Source organism: Microchirus variegatus (assembly GCF_963457635.1).
Source record: "Microchirus variegatus genome assembly, chromosome: 13".
Lineage (NCBI taxonomy): Eukaryota > Metazoa > Chordata > Actinopteri > Pleuronectiformes > Soleidae > Microchirus > Microchirus variegatus.
The window spans coordinates 23283741-23300138 of NC_139814.1; the positions used below are offsets into that span (position 1 = coordinate 23283741).

At 43.0% G+C, this 16398-nt stretch overlaps 2 protein-coding genes across 3 annotated transcripts; both read right to left on the reverse strand.

Moving 5' to 3' along the window:
• Nucleotides 1–1568: 1568 nt before the first annotated feature.
• Nucleotides 1569–4302, reverse strand: LOC310935885 (tRNA selenocysteine 1-associated protein 1-like). Of its 2 annotated transcripts, none has more exons than XM_083899881.1 (9): nucleotides 4163–4302; nucleotides 3463–3560; nucleotides 3283–3382; nucleotides 3144–3193; nucleotides 2749–2880; nucleotides 2550–2666; nucleotides 2226–2433; nucleotides 2113–2146; nucleotides 1569–2017 (listed from the first exon to the last, which is right to left on the reverse strand). In XM_083899881.1, exons 1-9 carry the CDS (start codon nucleotides 4184–4186, stop codon nucleotides 1857–1859), a joined length of 924 nt encoding a protein of 307 aa, XP_083756007.1. In that variant the 5' UTR covers nucleotides 4187–4302; the 3' UTR covers nucleotides 1569–1856. The 2 variants fall into 2 exon arrangements, with proteins under 2 accessions (XP_083756007.1, XP_083756006.1); XM_083899880.1 differs by having other exon boundaries at nucleotides 3283–3397.
• Nucleotides 4303–7044: 2742 nt separating this feature from the next.
• On the reverse strand, nucleotides 7045–15806 carry sacm1la (SAC1 like phosphatidylinositide phosphatase a; the record flags this gene model as incomplete). The annotated part of the gene is made up of 20 exons (XM_083900109.1): nucleotides 7045–7181; nucleotides 7268–7325; nucleotides 7426–7518; nucleotides 8224–8317; nucleotides 8418–8490; nucleotides 8599–8668; nucleotides 8787–8925; nucleotides 9019–9117; nucleotides 9368–9447; nucleotides 9541–9609; nucleotides 9692–9778; nucleotides 11241–11326; nucleotides 11413–11514; nucleotides 11638–11671; nucleotides 11757–11816; nucleotides 12133–12282; nucleotides 12466–12593; nucleotides 13371–13445; nucleotides 13527–13624; nucleotides 15778–15806. The coding sequence occupies 20 exons, from the start codon at nucleotides 15804–15806 to the stop codon at nucleotides 7045–7047; spliced, it is 1761 nt and encodes a 586-aa protein (XP_083756235.1).
• Nucleotides 15807–16398: the final 592 nt, after the last annotated feature.

Here is a 16398-nt window from a genome sequence, read left to right on the forward strand (position 1 = left end):
AGAGAGAGAGCAGCAAGAGCGTGTTTGTTTTTTCAAAATAAAAGTATCCACTAAATGCCAAACAACAACAAAACGTCTTCTTAATCCAAACTCCAGTCAGTGAAATTACACTCACTCAGATTAGATTATACTCAGGATTTATCACAGGACACAAAAACCTCTATACAGTATATAAGGCATGATGTGTTGCCACCTAGTGGACGACAGCAGGTGTTGCATTGTGTGAGTTTTGAACAACCAGAGGTCGATGCGAAGTTGAATGTACATTAATTTTTGGACCCTTTTCTAGCATAAACTTTGACCTTGTCAGGACTAGTACTAGTCCTCAGGGAGACCAAAACGTGTTCCTAATGTGGCAAAACAATGACCTTGTCAGGACCAGAAGACCTCATAGAGACCAAAACCTGGTCCTAAAATGGCAGAACCTAATTCCTGAAGAACTGGTTTAAGTTTTGGCGCATGTGTGACCTCTTTATGGACCCTTTCTGGCATAAACATTGACCTTGTCAGGACCAGTAGACCTCATAGAGACCAAAACCTGGTCCTAAAATTGCAGAACCTAATTCCTGAAGAACTGGTTAAGGGCTAAGACTTGAATTGAGGTTCAATTAAGGTAAATAATGCTTTGTTTTGACTGTCCTAATGAATGGAAGTAACGCCGTAGACAAAGCTGCACAATGTGTGTGTGACCTCTTTAAAGGTCCAGTGTGTAAAATTAAGGAGCGTTTATTGGCAGAAATAATATCCATAAATAGAGCTTATGATTTGTTGGAAAGTCCACATCTAGTACAATCATTAGAATATTTAAGGACCAGTGTGTAGAATAGTGACACCTAGAGGTGAACAGGTGAATGTATGTTGTAACTCACTGGACTCCATTTAGTTCACAAGTTCATAATTGTGTGCCTCCATTAATGAAAACACCACTTTAAACAATAAGAGAAAAAGTATTTATATTCTAAAACAAGGTTGGTGATGCATTTTTCTTTTTTAACTGTTTGGAACATGGAGCAGCTAATACAACGTCGTTTAAATTGTAGCTTCTGCTAACTGCATGGTTTCAAATCACAAGTGTATAACAGTTTCCAAACAAAACTCATTCATTTTTGGAATAAGCCTTTTATATGTACTTTAAGCAACACTATGTATCACCAAAAAGCTTCAACAGCAGAGCAAATTGAGTATATCGTATAAGGGGATGATGTTTTTGAAGTGAAAACTGATTATGCAAATGAAGAACAGCTCTGCCCACACAAACCTGATGGAATAAACCAATGAAGATGAAAAAAAAAAGAGTGTTGTGAAACAGTGTTTATGTCATTTCCCGGAGTTCACTGACGAGGAATTCCTCAGTTTGTTAAAATCTGAAGTCTCACCATTAGATCATCACTTATCTTACACAATAGACCTTTAGGACACAGGCTGAGTGACGGTGGAAAAAAGATCATCTCAAGATTTCATGGAGTTGAGCAGGTGTAGATTTTATTAGATGAGCCAGTTTTTCTCAGTGGCTAAATCAAGTTGTTTAACTTGTATTTCTGCTGAAAGTTCTCCAGTTGGTTCTCTGCAACAGCAGCAGAGTGAAGAGTCAAATCTTTGTACATCCACACTTTTAAAAAAAAAATCCTGAACTATCTCTTTAACGTGTGTTGAATTCAGTGTGTTTGTGCTGAACTCAGACCTGTGTGTGCACTCCTGGTTTATAAACAATATTCATATGATGCATTACTTTTGTGCCCTTAATAAAATAATCCTTTATGTCAACAAGACAAAATAAAAATCCCTCAGAGGAGGAAGAGGAGGGGAGGAGGAACGGGGGGGTCAAGTCCAGACTACAGAGTGGACAGAGTTCAGTCTCAGCAGCAGAGCGGCTCTGGTAGGCTGGATATCAGGTGCTCCTGTTGTACCGAGAAGTCCGTCGACTGCCACTGACAGTCGATCATGGCGTCGTACAGCTCCTCGCTGTTCTCCATGAACTTCCTGTTGGCCTCGCCCACGTCAACGTCCGGACTGGGCTCTGTGAACAACAGACGACATGAAGTCAAGTTAAAGTTAAAAGAAAGTCAAACTATCAAACTGATTCAGCCTCAAATATCAATACTCGATACCAACCTTCAAGTCCGTCGTCCTCAACAGCTTCAGCTTCCTGCAACAAACAGAAAAGCTTGTTAGAATGATTCATGTATTTTAACCTCAGCTGTTCCTCAGAGAGAGAGAGAGCTCACCTGTGGTGGAGGATACTGGCTGTAATCATACTGCTGATAGTTGTAGCCGTACGCTGCTGCGTTCGGGTCGTAACCCCAGGGCGAGTAATAACCAGGGTACTGCTGCTGGTACTGGCTATACTGGTCGTAGTTCTGAGTGTAACCGGAGCTCGACTGCCAAGACTTGTCCGTCTGCTGCTGTTGCTGCTGCTGCTGTCGGTTCCTTAAACTCAGAGGGGAAAGAGAACACTCTACTGAACTCTGCCATCACCACCAACTTTGCTTGTGCTCCAGGCACAGATCAAAGTGTTTAATGTGGGGTAAAAAAAAAAAAATTGGACTCACTTGTTAGCAGCCAGGCTGAGTCTCAGAGGTTTACTGCCCAGTCCCATGGCTCCCTGACATTCGTCTAACGCTCGCTTCTGCAGCCGCTCATCTGGGAACTGAACGAAACCACAGCCCCTGCACACACACACAGATGGTTATTACAGAGCTACTCGATAAGTCTAATAACCATTGACCTTAAAAGATGTTTAATACTCACTTGGAGTTGCCTAAGGTGTCCAGCACCACTTTACCGCCTCGACAGGTCGGGTAGCGGTTGTAAAAGAACTCGTAAAGCATCCCATCGTCCACCTCTGGGGTTAGATCTCCCACAAATAGAGAATAAAGCTGACTGTAACGAGACAGAAAGATAAGAAAAAGGTTCAACAATCAATGTTATGGGCTGTGGTATTGACAGTAATGAGAACATTATTTAAATAACACCTTTTAAAACACCCTTAAGACTCTTAAGATACACTATGTATTTCAAAATAAAAGTGTTAGGACATGAAATTATGTATAGTTAACAATTAAAAACTTAGTTATGGTGCAAAATGAATCTATTAATAAAAGAAAACGTGATAATTGGAGGATATTTCTGCTCCATGGACTCACCTATTGTCTTGTTTGCCAAAGTTGGCTCGGTTTAACTTGAATCTTGTGGGCTGCGACAAAGAGACATAAACAGAGGTCATACTCTCCATAAACCAGCACCGGAAAAGAATAAGATGTGAGGAACAAGTTATGGTCATACCGGATTGGCACCAGGCAGAGACTTCCCGTTGATCTTGCGCAGACACCGCTCAGCCGTGGCCTCGTCCGTCATCTCCACAAAGCAGTAACCAAGGGCGCCGCTGTTTGACGAAACACTTTAACATCAGGATAAAATAACTGTAAACAAGAGCGGACAGCTGCCAGAGAATGCGGATCTCACCCCGTCATCTTGTTCCGGAGGATGCGCACGTTGACCACCTGCTCGCCCATGGTGGAGAACGCTCTGATGATGAACTTCTCGTCCATGTAGGTCTCCAGCTGCAGAGCAACAGGAGGGAAAAACATAGTGAGGAAAAACATTGACGGAAACATATATAGATGATCAGAGCTAATTTTACGATCAGGTAATGACTGATTTCAACGTATACTGCAATATTAAAAAGCCATGGTCTCAAAACCACTCAAATGTTTTGTCAAACCAGGCCTAAATTAAAAAAATAAATAATAATCAGCTCATAACCGTGATAGTTTCCATACATCACAAGCTCACACTGTAGAATAAAGGTTTCACAAATCATTGAATTTGAAGTGGATGAAAAATATTAAGTAATTAGCCGAAATCGCCATTTTGTCTGTTTTCAAAACAGAATAATGACTCACATTAAGACTTCTTCAATGTTCCCTGAAAAGCCACAACTCATCTCTGCTCTAGTTTAAAGCTAACCATATTGTATAAAAGCGTATTCAAGATCAAAACAACGCTTCTCTGGTGTTGAATAATGACTTAAAATAACAGTTACACGCAGTTTTTTTCAGGGACTTTTGAATGAGGTTATGTACTGTGCTAACGTCAGGCTAGCTAGCTAGCATAGCTCAACTATTTATCGCGGTGGGGGGAAAAAAAGTCGTAAATAACTCACGTTTCCCATCCATAACGTGCTCATGGCGTCGGTGGAGATGTGTACACTCCAAACTGAAGTGAGTGGAGAAGATGCGCACTGTAATTTACACTAAAGCTTCAGACGTGAACACGTTTAATGAATCCCGGGGAGACGGCACAGCAACAAAACGTGCTGACGTCACTGAAACGAGCGGAACTGTACGTCGTCTTCTTCTTCTTCCTCTTTTGCATGACGATTAACGACCGTGTGACGCATTACTGCCACCTACTGTCAACTTATATTTTCTCCCAAAATGATCGTTATATTTCTCATTAATTAATATGACTTAGTTTCTCATAATTATGACTTAAAATGACTTAATTTCTAGTAATTATGACAGAATATGACTTACTTTCTCATAATTATGACGTAATATAACTTAATTTCTCATAATTATGACAGAATATGACTTACTTTCTCATAATTATGACGTAATATGACTTAATTTCTCACAATTATGACGTAATACAACTTAATTTCTCATAATTATGACTGAATATGACTTACTTTCTCACATTTATGACATAATGACTTAATTTCTCACAATTATGACTTAATATGTCTAAGTTTCTCATAATTATGACTTAATATGACTTCATTTCTCACAATTATGACTTACTTTCTCATCATTATGATGTGAAATTACTTAATTTCTCACAATTATGACGTAATATGACTTGGCTTCTCATAATTATGATGTGATATGACTTAATATCTCACAATTATGACTTAATATGACTTGGCTTCTCATAATTATGATGTGATATGACTTAATTTCTCACAATTATGACTTAATATGACTGTTTCTCATACGTATGACTTAATTTTCTTATAATTACTTAATAATCTTATAATAAGTTTAATTTAAAATAAGTGTACAAAGCAAATGCAGCATTAAAAATAATTTATAAAAGAGGGAAAAAGGAAGAGGAACAGAAAATCAAAGTTGTTTTCACTGGATTTTTTTATTGACAGTTACTGAAACCACAGGTTTTATTCAGGCTCTGAAAAGTGTAACTTAATGCACATGTTCCACCACATACTTTGGAATAGTCCATGTTTACCTGCACGACTTAGACAAAAATAAAAGGCCCGGTTTCTAAATTAACGACTGCAGCTGTACATTAAAGAAAGAAGAAGAAGAAGAAGAGTTCACCTTTTCACCATAACCTCTGTGTTTTATTTTTCAAACGTAGCTCAGTGAAGGCGCTGCAGACTGAATCTCTTCACACCCGCACATCAAACACTCTTACATATGGTTATTATTATGGTATGGTAGGATACACATAATGCATCTCACAGCTACATCCATGGAAAAACTAGTGGTAAGAAAATAATAATAATGCCACAGAAATAACACACGGGACCGAGACGTTTACGGCTGTACAGGTTATTATTATTATTATTCTGTGTTGACTTACGGACGCGATAGTGAAGAAAACCGGTTTGGACAGTATAGACGACATGGATAAACCCTGAAAACCAACATAATAATAACAACACCTGCAGCTCGACACAAAGACGCAAAGAAAATAGACCATTTTTAGCATTTTTCTCTGTTGTTGTGTTCCCAAACATAGCTGAGTGAGGTGCTGCTGGCTGCATCTGTCACACCCGCAAATATTGGACTATTTTGATGCAGGAGGAGAGACTTTAGCTGAATAACAGCACGAGGTGGACGAGATTAAGGACACACAAGGACATTTTACGATATGTTCTGACAATTATTGCACGTAAACCGCTGTAGCGGGAGTTAATGCAAGAGAAACCAGTATAAAGTCGCTGTTAAAGAATAACAAAGCTCTTCTTACGACCCTGATTCTGTCCTCCATCTCATCCCAACTATTTTGAAAGAAGCACAAGGCTGCAACCGCTGAATCACTGACCTGTAAGACTAATATTATGTTTAACAGTTTATTAAGCACGAATAGGACTTTTGACTCGAGTGATTAAGAGTTTAAACACACTGAGCCACAGATGACGATAGAACGGTACGACGTAATTGTGCTCTTTTATTCTCAATAATCGTCAATATCAAAGACACCGTACGTGTTTTAATATGCGTCACATCTGGGAATTAATTACAAAACAATTAAGGTCACAATTATGTGATAAACGTGCCATTGCGTCGCATCTGTAAAGCGACAATAATCAAAGTTTGATGCAACATTTAGGCTAATATTCCCGATTTTACGTCAGTTGAATTTAACGTTCGATTGATTAGTGTATCGTTAAACAACGTCAGTTTACATCATCAACGTTTTTTCTTTTCATTTATTTCATATTCTTCGTCTCTCCGTTTGTTTTTTGGGGGGTTTAAACATCGCTTTTCGTCTTCATCGACCGCAACACAATAACGCAGCTTCACAAGCCCATAATTCAGCGACAGCAGCTGCTTTTACTGCTCTTCTCTGACTGAAGGTCACGTTATAACATCTGTACTTTGAGTTATGAGGGGAACATACTGCACTTCATTCCGATTTTAAAACGACACGCCCCACAATATCGTCTACAGATCCAACAAAGCAGCAGCAGCAGCAGCTAACCCACCAGCTACAGACTCAGTGTGAAGGAATGTAAACCATGTCGAGGAGTGTGTGCAGTACCAGAGGAAAGGTAACGTGTGCTATAGACGACTGACAGGAAAAACCGTAGTGTCTGACAGAGAGAGAGAGAGAGAGAGAGTCTGACGGCAGTACGGAGGCAGCAGCAGACGACAACGACGGGGTCTCGAGTCCAGATATGAGGCAGGAAATGGTGTCAATGAAGAGGTATATGAGCCTGTGGGACCCAGCTGCTCCTCACACACACACACACACACACACACACGGACACATAGACACACACACACACACCATAACTTAGTCCATCTTCTCCTTGTGAACCAGTTTGGGCGCGTCCACAAAGTCTTGGCCGTTAAAGAGGATGATGGTGGCGGTGATGGCGCTCGCCGCGCCCCAGAACATCACGTAAGCCGCCGTCTCCGTCCACGTGTCGCCTGCGAGAGAAGCAGTCAGTCACGGATGGTTTTAAAGGATTAGAGGAAGTGTGTTTTTTAAAAAATGTCAGAGGAGAGGAACCTACCGGCCATGAGGAGACACACGATGCACATGGAAAACGCCACCAGCATAATGATGGGAAGCTGTGAAAACAAACGCAAAAGCACAGTCTGAATTAGTGTAACCGTTCACTGCTGCTGCTGCTGCTGCTGCGAACAGAGACGCTGATACCGATGAACCGACCGTGAGGAACTTCCAGTCCTTCTGCACGCGAAGAGGCGTGGGAAAATCGGACTCGTCCACAGCAAAGTTACCCAAAAACAGGTCGATGGAATCCTGAACACAGCAGACATCACATTCACGTCAGATACACGGACTTAGAAATCACTAAGTCACTTAGAAATGCACTTTTTTTTGAAGGAAAAGCACTTTTTTTTTCAATGAATATAACATTAAATGAATCAGAAATACACTCTATACATTGTTAATGTGGTAAACGACTATTCTAGTTGCAAACGTTGGGTTTTTAATGGAATATGTACATAGGTGTATAGAGGCCCATTTCCAGTGTTCTAATGGTACATTGTGTTTGCTAATCGTGTTAGAAGACTATTGGATAATTAGAAAACCCTTGTGCAATGATGTTAGCACAGCTGAAAACAGTTAAAAATCATTATTTCTAGTCTTGTCAATGTATTCACTATATTTTCTATTCATTTTGCAAATCTTTTGATGAATAAAAGTGTGACTTTTAATGGAAAACACAACAAAAATTGTATAGGTGACCCCAAACTTTTGAACGCTAGTGTACACAGAAGAAAAACAGCAGAAAAACTAGGCCTATCGAACATCCAGGGTTATTATTCAGCAGCAGAAGCCTCCTCTCAAACTTTTGCGCTGCTATATGAAGCCGTCTGGCTTTAGAATTCTCGCTTCCTCTGTCATTGCACCAAAGATGTGAAAACAAAATGACAGCACTGTGGGAACTCATTTGACAATGGTTTTTTTTTAAAAAAGGGTACAGGATGTCTCCGAACGCACCTGTCTGAACCCGTCAGAGAAGTTGTTCTTGTAGTAGCGAATCATGGAGTTCCATCCGTCCATCAGCAGCCCCCACCTGGTCCTCTTCCCCGTCCTGACGGAGGAAGACACGCATTAGCCAGCTCATAACATATGTGTGTATATATGTGTGTGTGTGTGTGTGTGTGTGTGTGTGTGATGTGACAGCGCTGTACCTCGTGAAGTCTGTTTTCAAAGCTCCAGTTCCTGCGTACTGCACTGCACAAGCGTTGGCATTGTCAGCCCATGCTGGTTAGAGAGCACACACACACACACACACAGAGTGAGGAGTGAGTGAGGGGTTAAAGACACTGAAAACACAGCACACATGCTACCAGGCTACACCGAGACACATACCGTTCTTGTAGACCTTCTCGAACTCGACCTGCTCTTCGATCTGCTGGCCCACGTTCAGAACCCCGACTCTCTGTCAGTGACGCACACACACAGACGTTCATGAGATTCAGGATAAAGAAACAGGAGGATTTGGGTGAAGCTGAAACCAACATCATTTGTGGGGGGGGGGGGGGGTTTGTGCTACACACCTGCAGCTGTGACTGTAGAGAGCGTCGTGCCAGCAGACTCTGGATGACGTTGGTTCTGTCCAGACAGTCCATGCAGTTACTGCGGAAGACTCCTCTCTGCTGCGCCACCGTCTTCCCCTCCGAGTTCACCATGAAGTAACTACACACACACACACACACACACACACACAGAGATGTACGTTAATGCTCTTTTCACAGTAGATAAAACACATCTGATTACCGGTTCCCTTACCTGTATTCTTCTTGCGCCTCACTGACGGCGTCCACTAAGATCTGCAGGCGGTCCCATCGCATGTGGCTGCACTCTTTGTGGAAGTCGAAGGGGAAGTAGCTAGAGAACAGAGGAGGGAAAATGTCCTACAGTGAGACTAAGAGGAGGAGATGGTCTTCTTTTATGGCGTTACACTACACAGTCCATCATAATCCTCATCATTTCCTGTCCTTTTCTCATCTCCTGTCCTCCTTTAATCAGCTTTTTTTGAATATGCAACCTTAGAGCTGCAGCCCAACTCGTAATCGATTAAAATCCACAACTAACATAATCGGCAAAGTAGGAAAAACTCAACTCGAGCGACACTTACTTGAGCATACCGTTGTTCATCTCTGACACCATCTTGGCAAAAGCCTGTTCCAGCGGCTTCTCCGAGCCCTTCTGATTCACCTGGAAGGACGAGACAACACATAACAACGATCATAAGCTCAGTGTTTTCTGTACATCGGAGATGAGATAATAGAGAGAGAGAGAGATTCTCACCAGGTTGAGGATGGTTTGCTTCCCATAGATGAGCAGCTGAGAGTCAAAATGGCTCTGGAAAGCGTCCAGCTGTACAAAAGGGTTTAAGTGATTAGCATCTAATTCTCACATTTACAGCCAATGGGGGGGAAAAAAGGACACTTTCTCTTACATGAGTGGGGGTTTTGCTGATGATGGGTTTCGGCTTGTATTTCAGGTTGGGCCTCTGACTCCAGTAGAAAGGCATGGAGCCTCGTGTCTGCGGATGTACAAATACAAGCTGAAACGTCTGAAAATGATGGTTAAATGCTTAAAAGTGGTCGTGTACATCAGTGGTTTTACATCCCGGCACACAGGAGTTCTTGGTATGGTCAACTTTCTAATTTTTAGAGCTTTTAGAGCCACTGATTCTTACGATACATGATTAACACACACATGTAGGGTGATTATGATCTTCTACTCATTAAAAACTAGCAGCATGTAGCCGTTCTCCTCCTCACACACACCTCTTTTCACACAGGAAGTGTGTGCGTCTGCTGCAGAGCTGCTGCTGTGTTTTACAACGCTATTAATAATATAGTTTTGACTGAGCGTTTTTTAAATCTTCTGCACTCAACAACAAGACGCCGTTTCAGCGTGGAGCGACGCGTCACGAGTCCTGCAAATATGTTTCACAGCAGCAGCTTTGTTGAAAGAATTAGGATTATGGATTTTAAAGGGAATATAGAAACGCTCGAGTGCTTTTACTCGACAGTTTCAGAGAGAGAGAGAGAGAGTGTCGACGTGCTGTGAGCCGTCACAGCTGCAGTGAAGCGTCTCATCAAGCTTCTCCTCCTCCTCAACGCTGCAGCAGTCGGACTTCACCTCGGTTACTATCGAGACGCATGAGATTAAAGGCGCCATATGTAAGAATGTGGCCAAAAACGGTTACTACATTCACATTCAAAACACCGAGATCTTTTATGTTTCGTTTTTCTGACGTAACTGGCAACCCGTGGTTGCTCGGCAGCTGAGACTCTACTGACTGCAATGATTGGTAGACGGCGGTAGGTGGCGCCACATGACGCCAAAACATGATTTCAAAACATAAACATGATTTGCAGTCTGCAAAAGATTCTTTTTTAATGCAAATGTTTTGGCTGTACTGTTGTTGTTGGTGAGTTCAGTTTGTTATATGAACATTATTCCTGAGTCTCTGTGACATATTAGGAGGATTTTATGGCCAGTTGATTTAGATCTATTAGATAATGCACCTTTAAATCATTTAAATCGACTGAAAACCCTTGTTATTCGGAGTCTTTTGTGTTTTAAATTCTTCTTTCTAATAAAAACAGAGGTGATTGCTAATCAGGAGTTATCGGCTGCACCTGTTTTCTTGCACAGCTGAGTTGTAATCGGCCTGAGCTGGGAGGTGATATAAAGGAGGAGATCCAACTTCCTCAGTTGGGTTTTGGGTCTCCAGAGTGTCAACACCTTCAGTTGGCGCTCTGATTTGTGTTGGGTTGGGTTTTAAAAAGTGTATTTTATCATGTTTGGTCATTTATTTCTATGCTCTTTTAGCTTAGAGGGACACAGGATGGGTCTTAAGATGCTAACAAGTAGCTGAAAGTTGGTCTGGTCTGAGATATCTCATGCTAACAAGCCGAAAAGAAGCATACCATACAACCAAGCGTTGACAACATTGAATTTTCACCTTTATATATGTACGAGTTCACGCTCACCTGTACAAACGAAGCCTTTGCTCCCTCGTACAACGCGATCTGCTCCGTCTCCACAAAGTTAGCGGCGTGACCTTCAGAGTCGATGCCTGCGCAGACAGAGGGACACGTTTTTAAATAAAACAACCGTTCTCCAGTCGTTTCATGTTAACTCCACAAATAAATAAATTCGTACCTCGAACGTAGTATCTGACACCGGCGCGGAAGCAGCTCCTCCTGGAAATGAGGATCCACTCAAAGATCTTCCCGTTTATACGGCACGGCTTTATGACGATGACTGAGCCGCGAGGGTCAAGGAAACACTTAACCTTCAAAAAGTTATTATTTTAATCTTAATCTAATCTCAAGTGAGTCAAAGACAAATATAGGACGATATTCATTGGGGGGAAAAAAGGGATACATCCATGGACGATCGGGAGCGCAAACCTGTGAAGCTGCAGGGACAAAACAAAATGTGGTGAAATGAAAAAAAAAGAGCCAAAAACTAACAAAGATGGTGGATCAGCATTGACGCGTTACCTCTGGCTGTGCGGCCAGTTCTCTCAGGAGATTCCCGTTCCACACAAACCTCTGATCTGCCTGGAAAAACAACACAAGAGACACCAACGATGACACCAACAAACTTAAACAAGATCTTTTTAAAATCACATCGCCGAATGCCGTCAACACCTTAGGCAGGTTTAGCACTAATAAAAAACCTAAACTGGCCATGAAGACCAAGGCTGCAGTGGACAACGCTTGTGTAATCAGCATTAGCGTCTGGCTAGAGGCCAGTTGGCATCGAAATTTAAAGACCTCTGCGAGTGGGACACGGCGCCCAGTAGAATTCACATCTGCACGAGAGCAGACTGTGACACCACTGCAACAGGGACTGTTACTCCGCTCCTTTTCTCACCCTCTCCAGCAGAGTCATCTCCTGGAAGTCCGGGCTGGTGTTGGCGAGCCGCTGCAGCGTGTGCGTCAGGTCGTAGTCGGTGCAGAAGTAGAAGCCGTCCGTTGTCAGCACGTTGTTAATCATGGACAGGAAGGTCTTGTTCTCCTGTGACTGGAGCAGGAAAGAAAACAAACAAAAAAAACTCATGACGGTGCAGACTTTTGCAGAGCGTAGGAAAAGTGCACACTCGTGTGTCAAGACTGTCCAGATACTGTATCTGTATGTGTATTTAGAGTGTCCAATTTACCTAATCCCCACATTGCCATATTAGTAGAGGTTTAAAAAATAACCTACCTGGATCTCTGACAAGTGCAGCACCGTCTTCTTGTACGAGATCACTTCAAAGTCCACCACCTTCCACACCGCGTGGCCCAGGAGGCTGCCCACGTTCCTCTTCCTGGTGATGACGATCAGGTACATGCCTGCGATGCCAAAGACGGACAGAAGATAATACGCTTATTTTAGACGGTGAAAACACAAAGTTTTGACCTCAACCTTTCCCTCCAAGTGTGTTTGAGAACCTTAACACAAACCCAAACTCTACACATATTCAGTTTGTCCATTGTGGTGGATTATTGGAAAAACACGGTGGTCTATTCACCATTAATTCATAATAACACTGTCGGTTGTCGACTTTACACATTTACATTATAATGAACTGAGGCTAAAAGATTGACAATTTCCAGAAATAACACTTGAAGGAGCAGGATATATTTAAACGCACCAACCAAAATAACTCTCCTTTGCACAGTAGTACACAAAAATGGACATGAATCACAGTAGCGAGCCGTGACCTGCCTTTAAAGAGTAGTTTTAAGCTAGTGTGTGCAGGACTTTGTTCATTGTTTGGTTGCCAGGCAACAGTAGTCAAAGTCAGCAGAACTGTTTATATTGGTGGAGTCAAAATCATTGATTAAATAAGTTCTTAATGCATGACTCGAGGTCATGCTGCGGCATCGCTGCAACTTTTAAAGACAAAGTCAGTGCCATGCAGGAGGTTTGAGGAGCGTGCATTTGTCACTCTGAGGCAGAAGCTCACAAACACAGAAGAAGAAGAAGAAGAAGAAACGTCCTCGCTGAGAAGTGAAAGCCAACGTAGTCCCCCGACGCACTTGGGGAAACGCGACGTGGGACATTTAATCTCCATGTGTGGCTTTGTGTACTCAGTAAATTAACCAGACGCGACACAATGATCCTACCTGCAACCAGGCGAATGGTTCCCATGATGCCACATATCGGCCTGGTGACGGCTGATGGGGGGACATCCTTTTTACCTGTGAATTTAAGTTTATATGTTGTTATAAAAACAGGGGGGGGGGGGAGTTAATAAAAAAAAAAATGCATTTCTGGGTTACCTGCGAGGGTCATCTCATTCGAAACCCTGTCGATGGCCAGCACAGCATCTGCCCCCTCATCACAGGCCTCGACGAAGAACTTCTCTGGAGTCGTGTGCCTGAGAAAGAAAATCCAAATAAAGTGCATGGCGATCGTTTCCATGACGACATCATGGATACAGTTGTTCATCTGTGGCTCTGGAGGAGCAGCTTTACATTTGACCATGATCTCCGACTTCCTTTTGAATGATTTAGTGAATATTATTACACATTTCCCTGATGTAAAGGCAGTGTGTGGAGGAGCGTGTACTGTAACTACAGCAGCACCAGTGCATAATAAAGTCCATCTCAACATGAATTATACAGTCATCGCTACTTTTACTATGACTGAGAACGGGAACCGGACGAGGTTCAAGCGAAAAGGGAAGTAGAGACAGTCAGTGAAAGGGATTATTAAAACTGCAGTATTCCTCTGTGTTAGACAACGGCTTTAAATCCCTGCAACAGAAGAAAAAAAACGTGATCTCCTGTTGAGCTGCAGTGACGTGTGGGACACACACACACACACACACGGCCACACAAACACTCCATTGTTGGACTCGAGTAATCAAGACCACACTGAACGTGGCGTTTCTTTAAAGCAAGACGGCGGTGCGGTTAAGATCGTGTGAAACGTAATTTTACTGTGTACCGGGTGTAAGAATTAGGGACATCTACTGGTGAAGCTGTAGAAATATCGGAATCCTCCACACCATCTCCACCTTCCTTTCCCAAACAGCAAACAAACGACTGTTGACTTTGCATACCGAGAGACGGACGTCAATATTCTTTGTTTGCATAGTCCACTCCCACCGCAAAAACGCATTGGTTTGGTTTGTCCACTTGTCTGCGTTCCGTAAAGCAAAGGCCCCATGGGTGAATTTCATATAGGAAAAAGCTAATTCTAAGCTACAAATTATTACCCGATCAGTAGGGGTCGCTGTTGTGGGTTGTTTCAGGTTGTTGTGCTTTTGGCTACAGTGAGATATGGCGTCCGAGCGAGAACGACTGTTGTTGTTGTTGTTGCGGCGAAATAACATTGAAACAGTTTCTCACCTGAATTTAATATTTTTCTGTCCCGGTACGCAGTTTTTAGGTAATTTGAGGCGAGAAATTAGCCATTTAGAGTCTAAACATGTGGTGCGTGTATTAAGATATGACGTATTTATAGTTTAACAGCGACGTTGTCGGCGGTGATCAGCTCCGCCTCTGTGGACGCTTGGTCCGCACAGTGGCCGGCACAGAGCAGCGTTCCCTCAGACTGTCCTGAGAACCAATCGGAGCCCTTGCTATCTCCATTAGCGCAGCCGGAGACGACGGAGAGGCTCTCTGGCGACGTAGAGGGGTCTCCGTAAACCTACGTAGAGCACTTTAAGCAGGAATATACTGTGGCCTTTAGGGTCGAGGGTTGCCAGGTTGAGGCTAGGATGGCTAACTTTGGAGCCTACTTCTTCTGCTTGGGGGGGGGGGGGGCTTATACTCAACCTACTGGTGGGGCAGAAGTTCAGTTCGTGCACGCACCCAACACGTGGTTCAAAAATCTGGGCTGCACGCGCAACCTACGCAATTGCGACATTAACACCATTATACCAGGACCTTAAGGGGCAACTCCTTCCTTCTCAGTGGACTTGCCTGGGGGGCCCCCAAAAGCCCTGGAAACGCCTCTGCTCCATCACAGTAAACGACAGGCTGTCATAACTGTGACGCAACCCAGGCGCTATTGACCAGAGCAGCTTCATGACAGATGAACAGAGGAGGGTTTGTCTTAAACTTTCATCAGTCAGTCAGAAACAACAATGAGTCGAGAGTCATGAAGAGTAAACAATAGTGAACCTTATTGTGACACATCTACACCTCACATCCGGGTATGATTTGAAAAAAATAATAACAATAACTTTAACTTTAAGCCTCTGTGTTCGCACTAAATGGCAACAGGCCCTTTCACTGACACGAAGGCACGTCACACGCCTGCCCGTACACAACAGTGGCAGGACCGCTGCCTTCATAATGAATGAGGGAACAGTGAAACTTGGCTGGTTCTTGCTCTACCAGCCGAACCTGTCAGCGAACTTTAGCCGCTGTGTCATCTGACCGGCTGCCATTTCACGCCGCTCACGAGCGTCGCCGCTCTCGCCCGGCCTCGTCACGGACGTTCGAGGGGGGGACGGGACGAGACAGCGGGGAGAGGGGTTTAAAGAAGACACTCAGATTAGCCAGTTGTATGTGTACTTACAAATTATATCTCTCGTAGGCGGTCGCCATCTTCGCTCCGTCTCGCTGACCTCAGTGACGACACAGTGGGTTGTGTGCGCGTTGCCAGATACGAGTGGTAGACGCGAGCGGAGAGGGCGTAGCTCTTAAAACGCGGTTTACCCTCCCAGCACAAGTCAACCTGGCACCCATGACACGCGCGAAGGATGCCGGTCCTTGAAGTTCTACGACCGCGATATAGCTGCCCCTGCTTCTGCACGAGGAAAATACTCGGAATAAGATTGGATTTGTGAGTGTTTCGATCAAATGCTACTTGGAAACTGAATGTATACCTTTCTTTGGAGCGTAATCTAATCTATAATGTTGTATCTGTTACTTATTACTCATATTCTGTGTGTAAAAGGTTGTAAACATGTACAAAACTCTGCCCTGGGCATGTCATGAGCAACAGATATAATTTTAACAATGTTAATTTGATCTCTTACAACATAAATAGCCTAGCCTTTGATCTGCTCTCATCACTTATACTGAATAAAATAATAATAATAAACCCGTGTCAATAGTTCTGTTTGTAATAAAACTGCTATAACCCGTCACGTTGTTGTATTTGGTGTCAGTGTTTATGTATTTAATCATTTAATCA

Coding starts and splice junctions, on each gene's coding strand:
- LOC310935885 (XM_083899880.1), bottom strand. CDS start 4,186: ATGAGCACGTTATGGATGGGAAAC. Junction 3,398..3,462: donor CTCCGGAACAAGATGACGGG/GTGAGATCCGCA, acceptor CTGATGTTAAAG/TGTTTCGTCAAACAGCGGCG. Junction 2,667..2,748: donor GACACCTTAGGCAACTCCAA/GTGAGTATTAAA, acceptor GTGTGTGTGCAG/GGGCTGTGGTTTCGTTCAGT.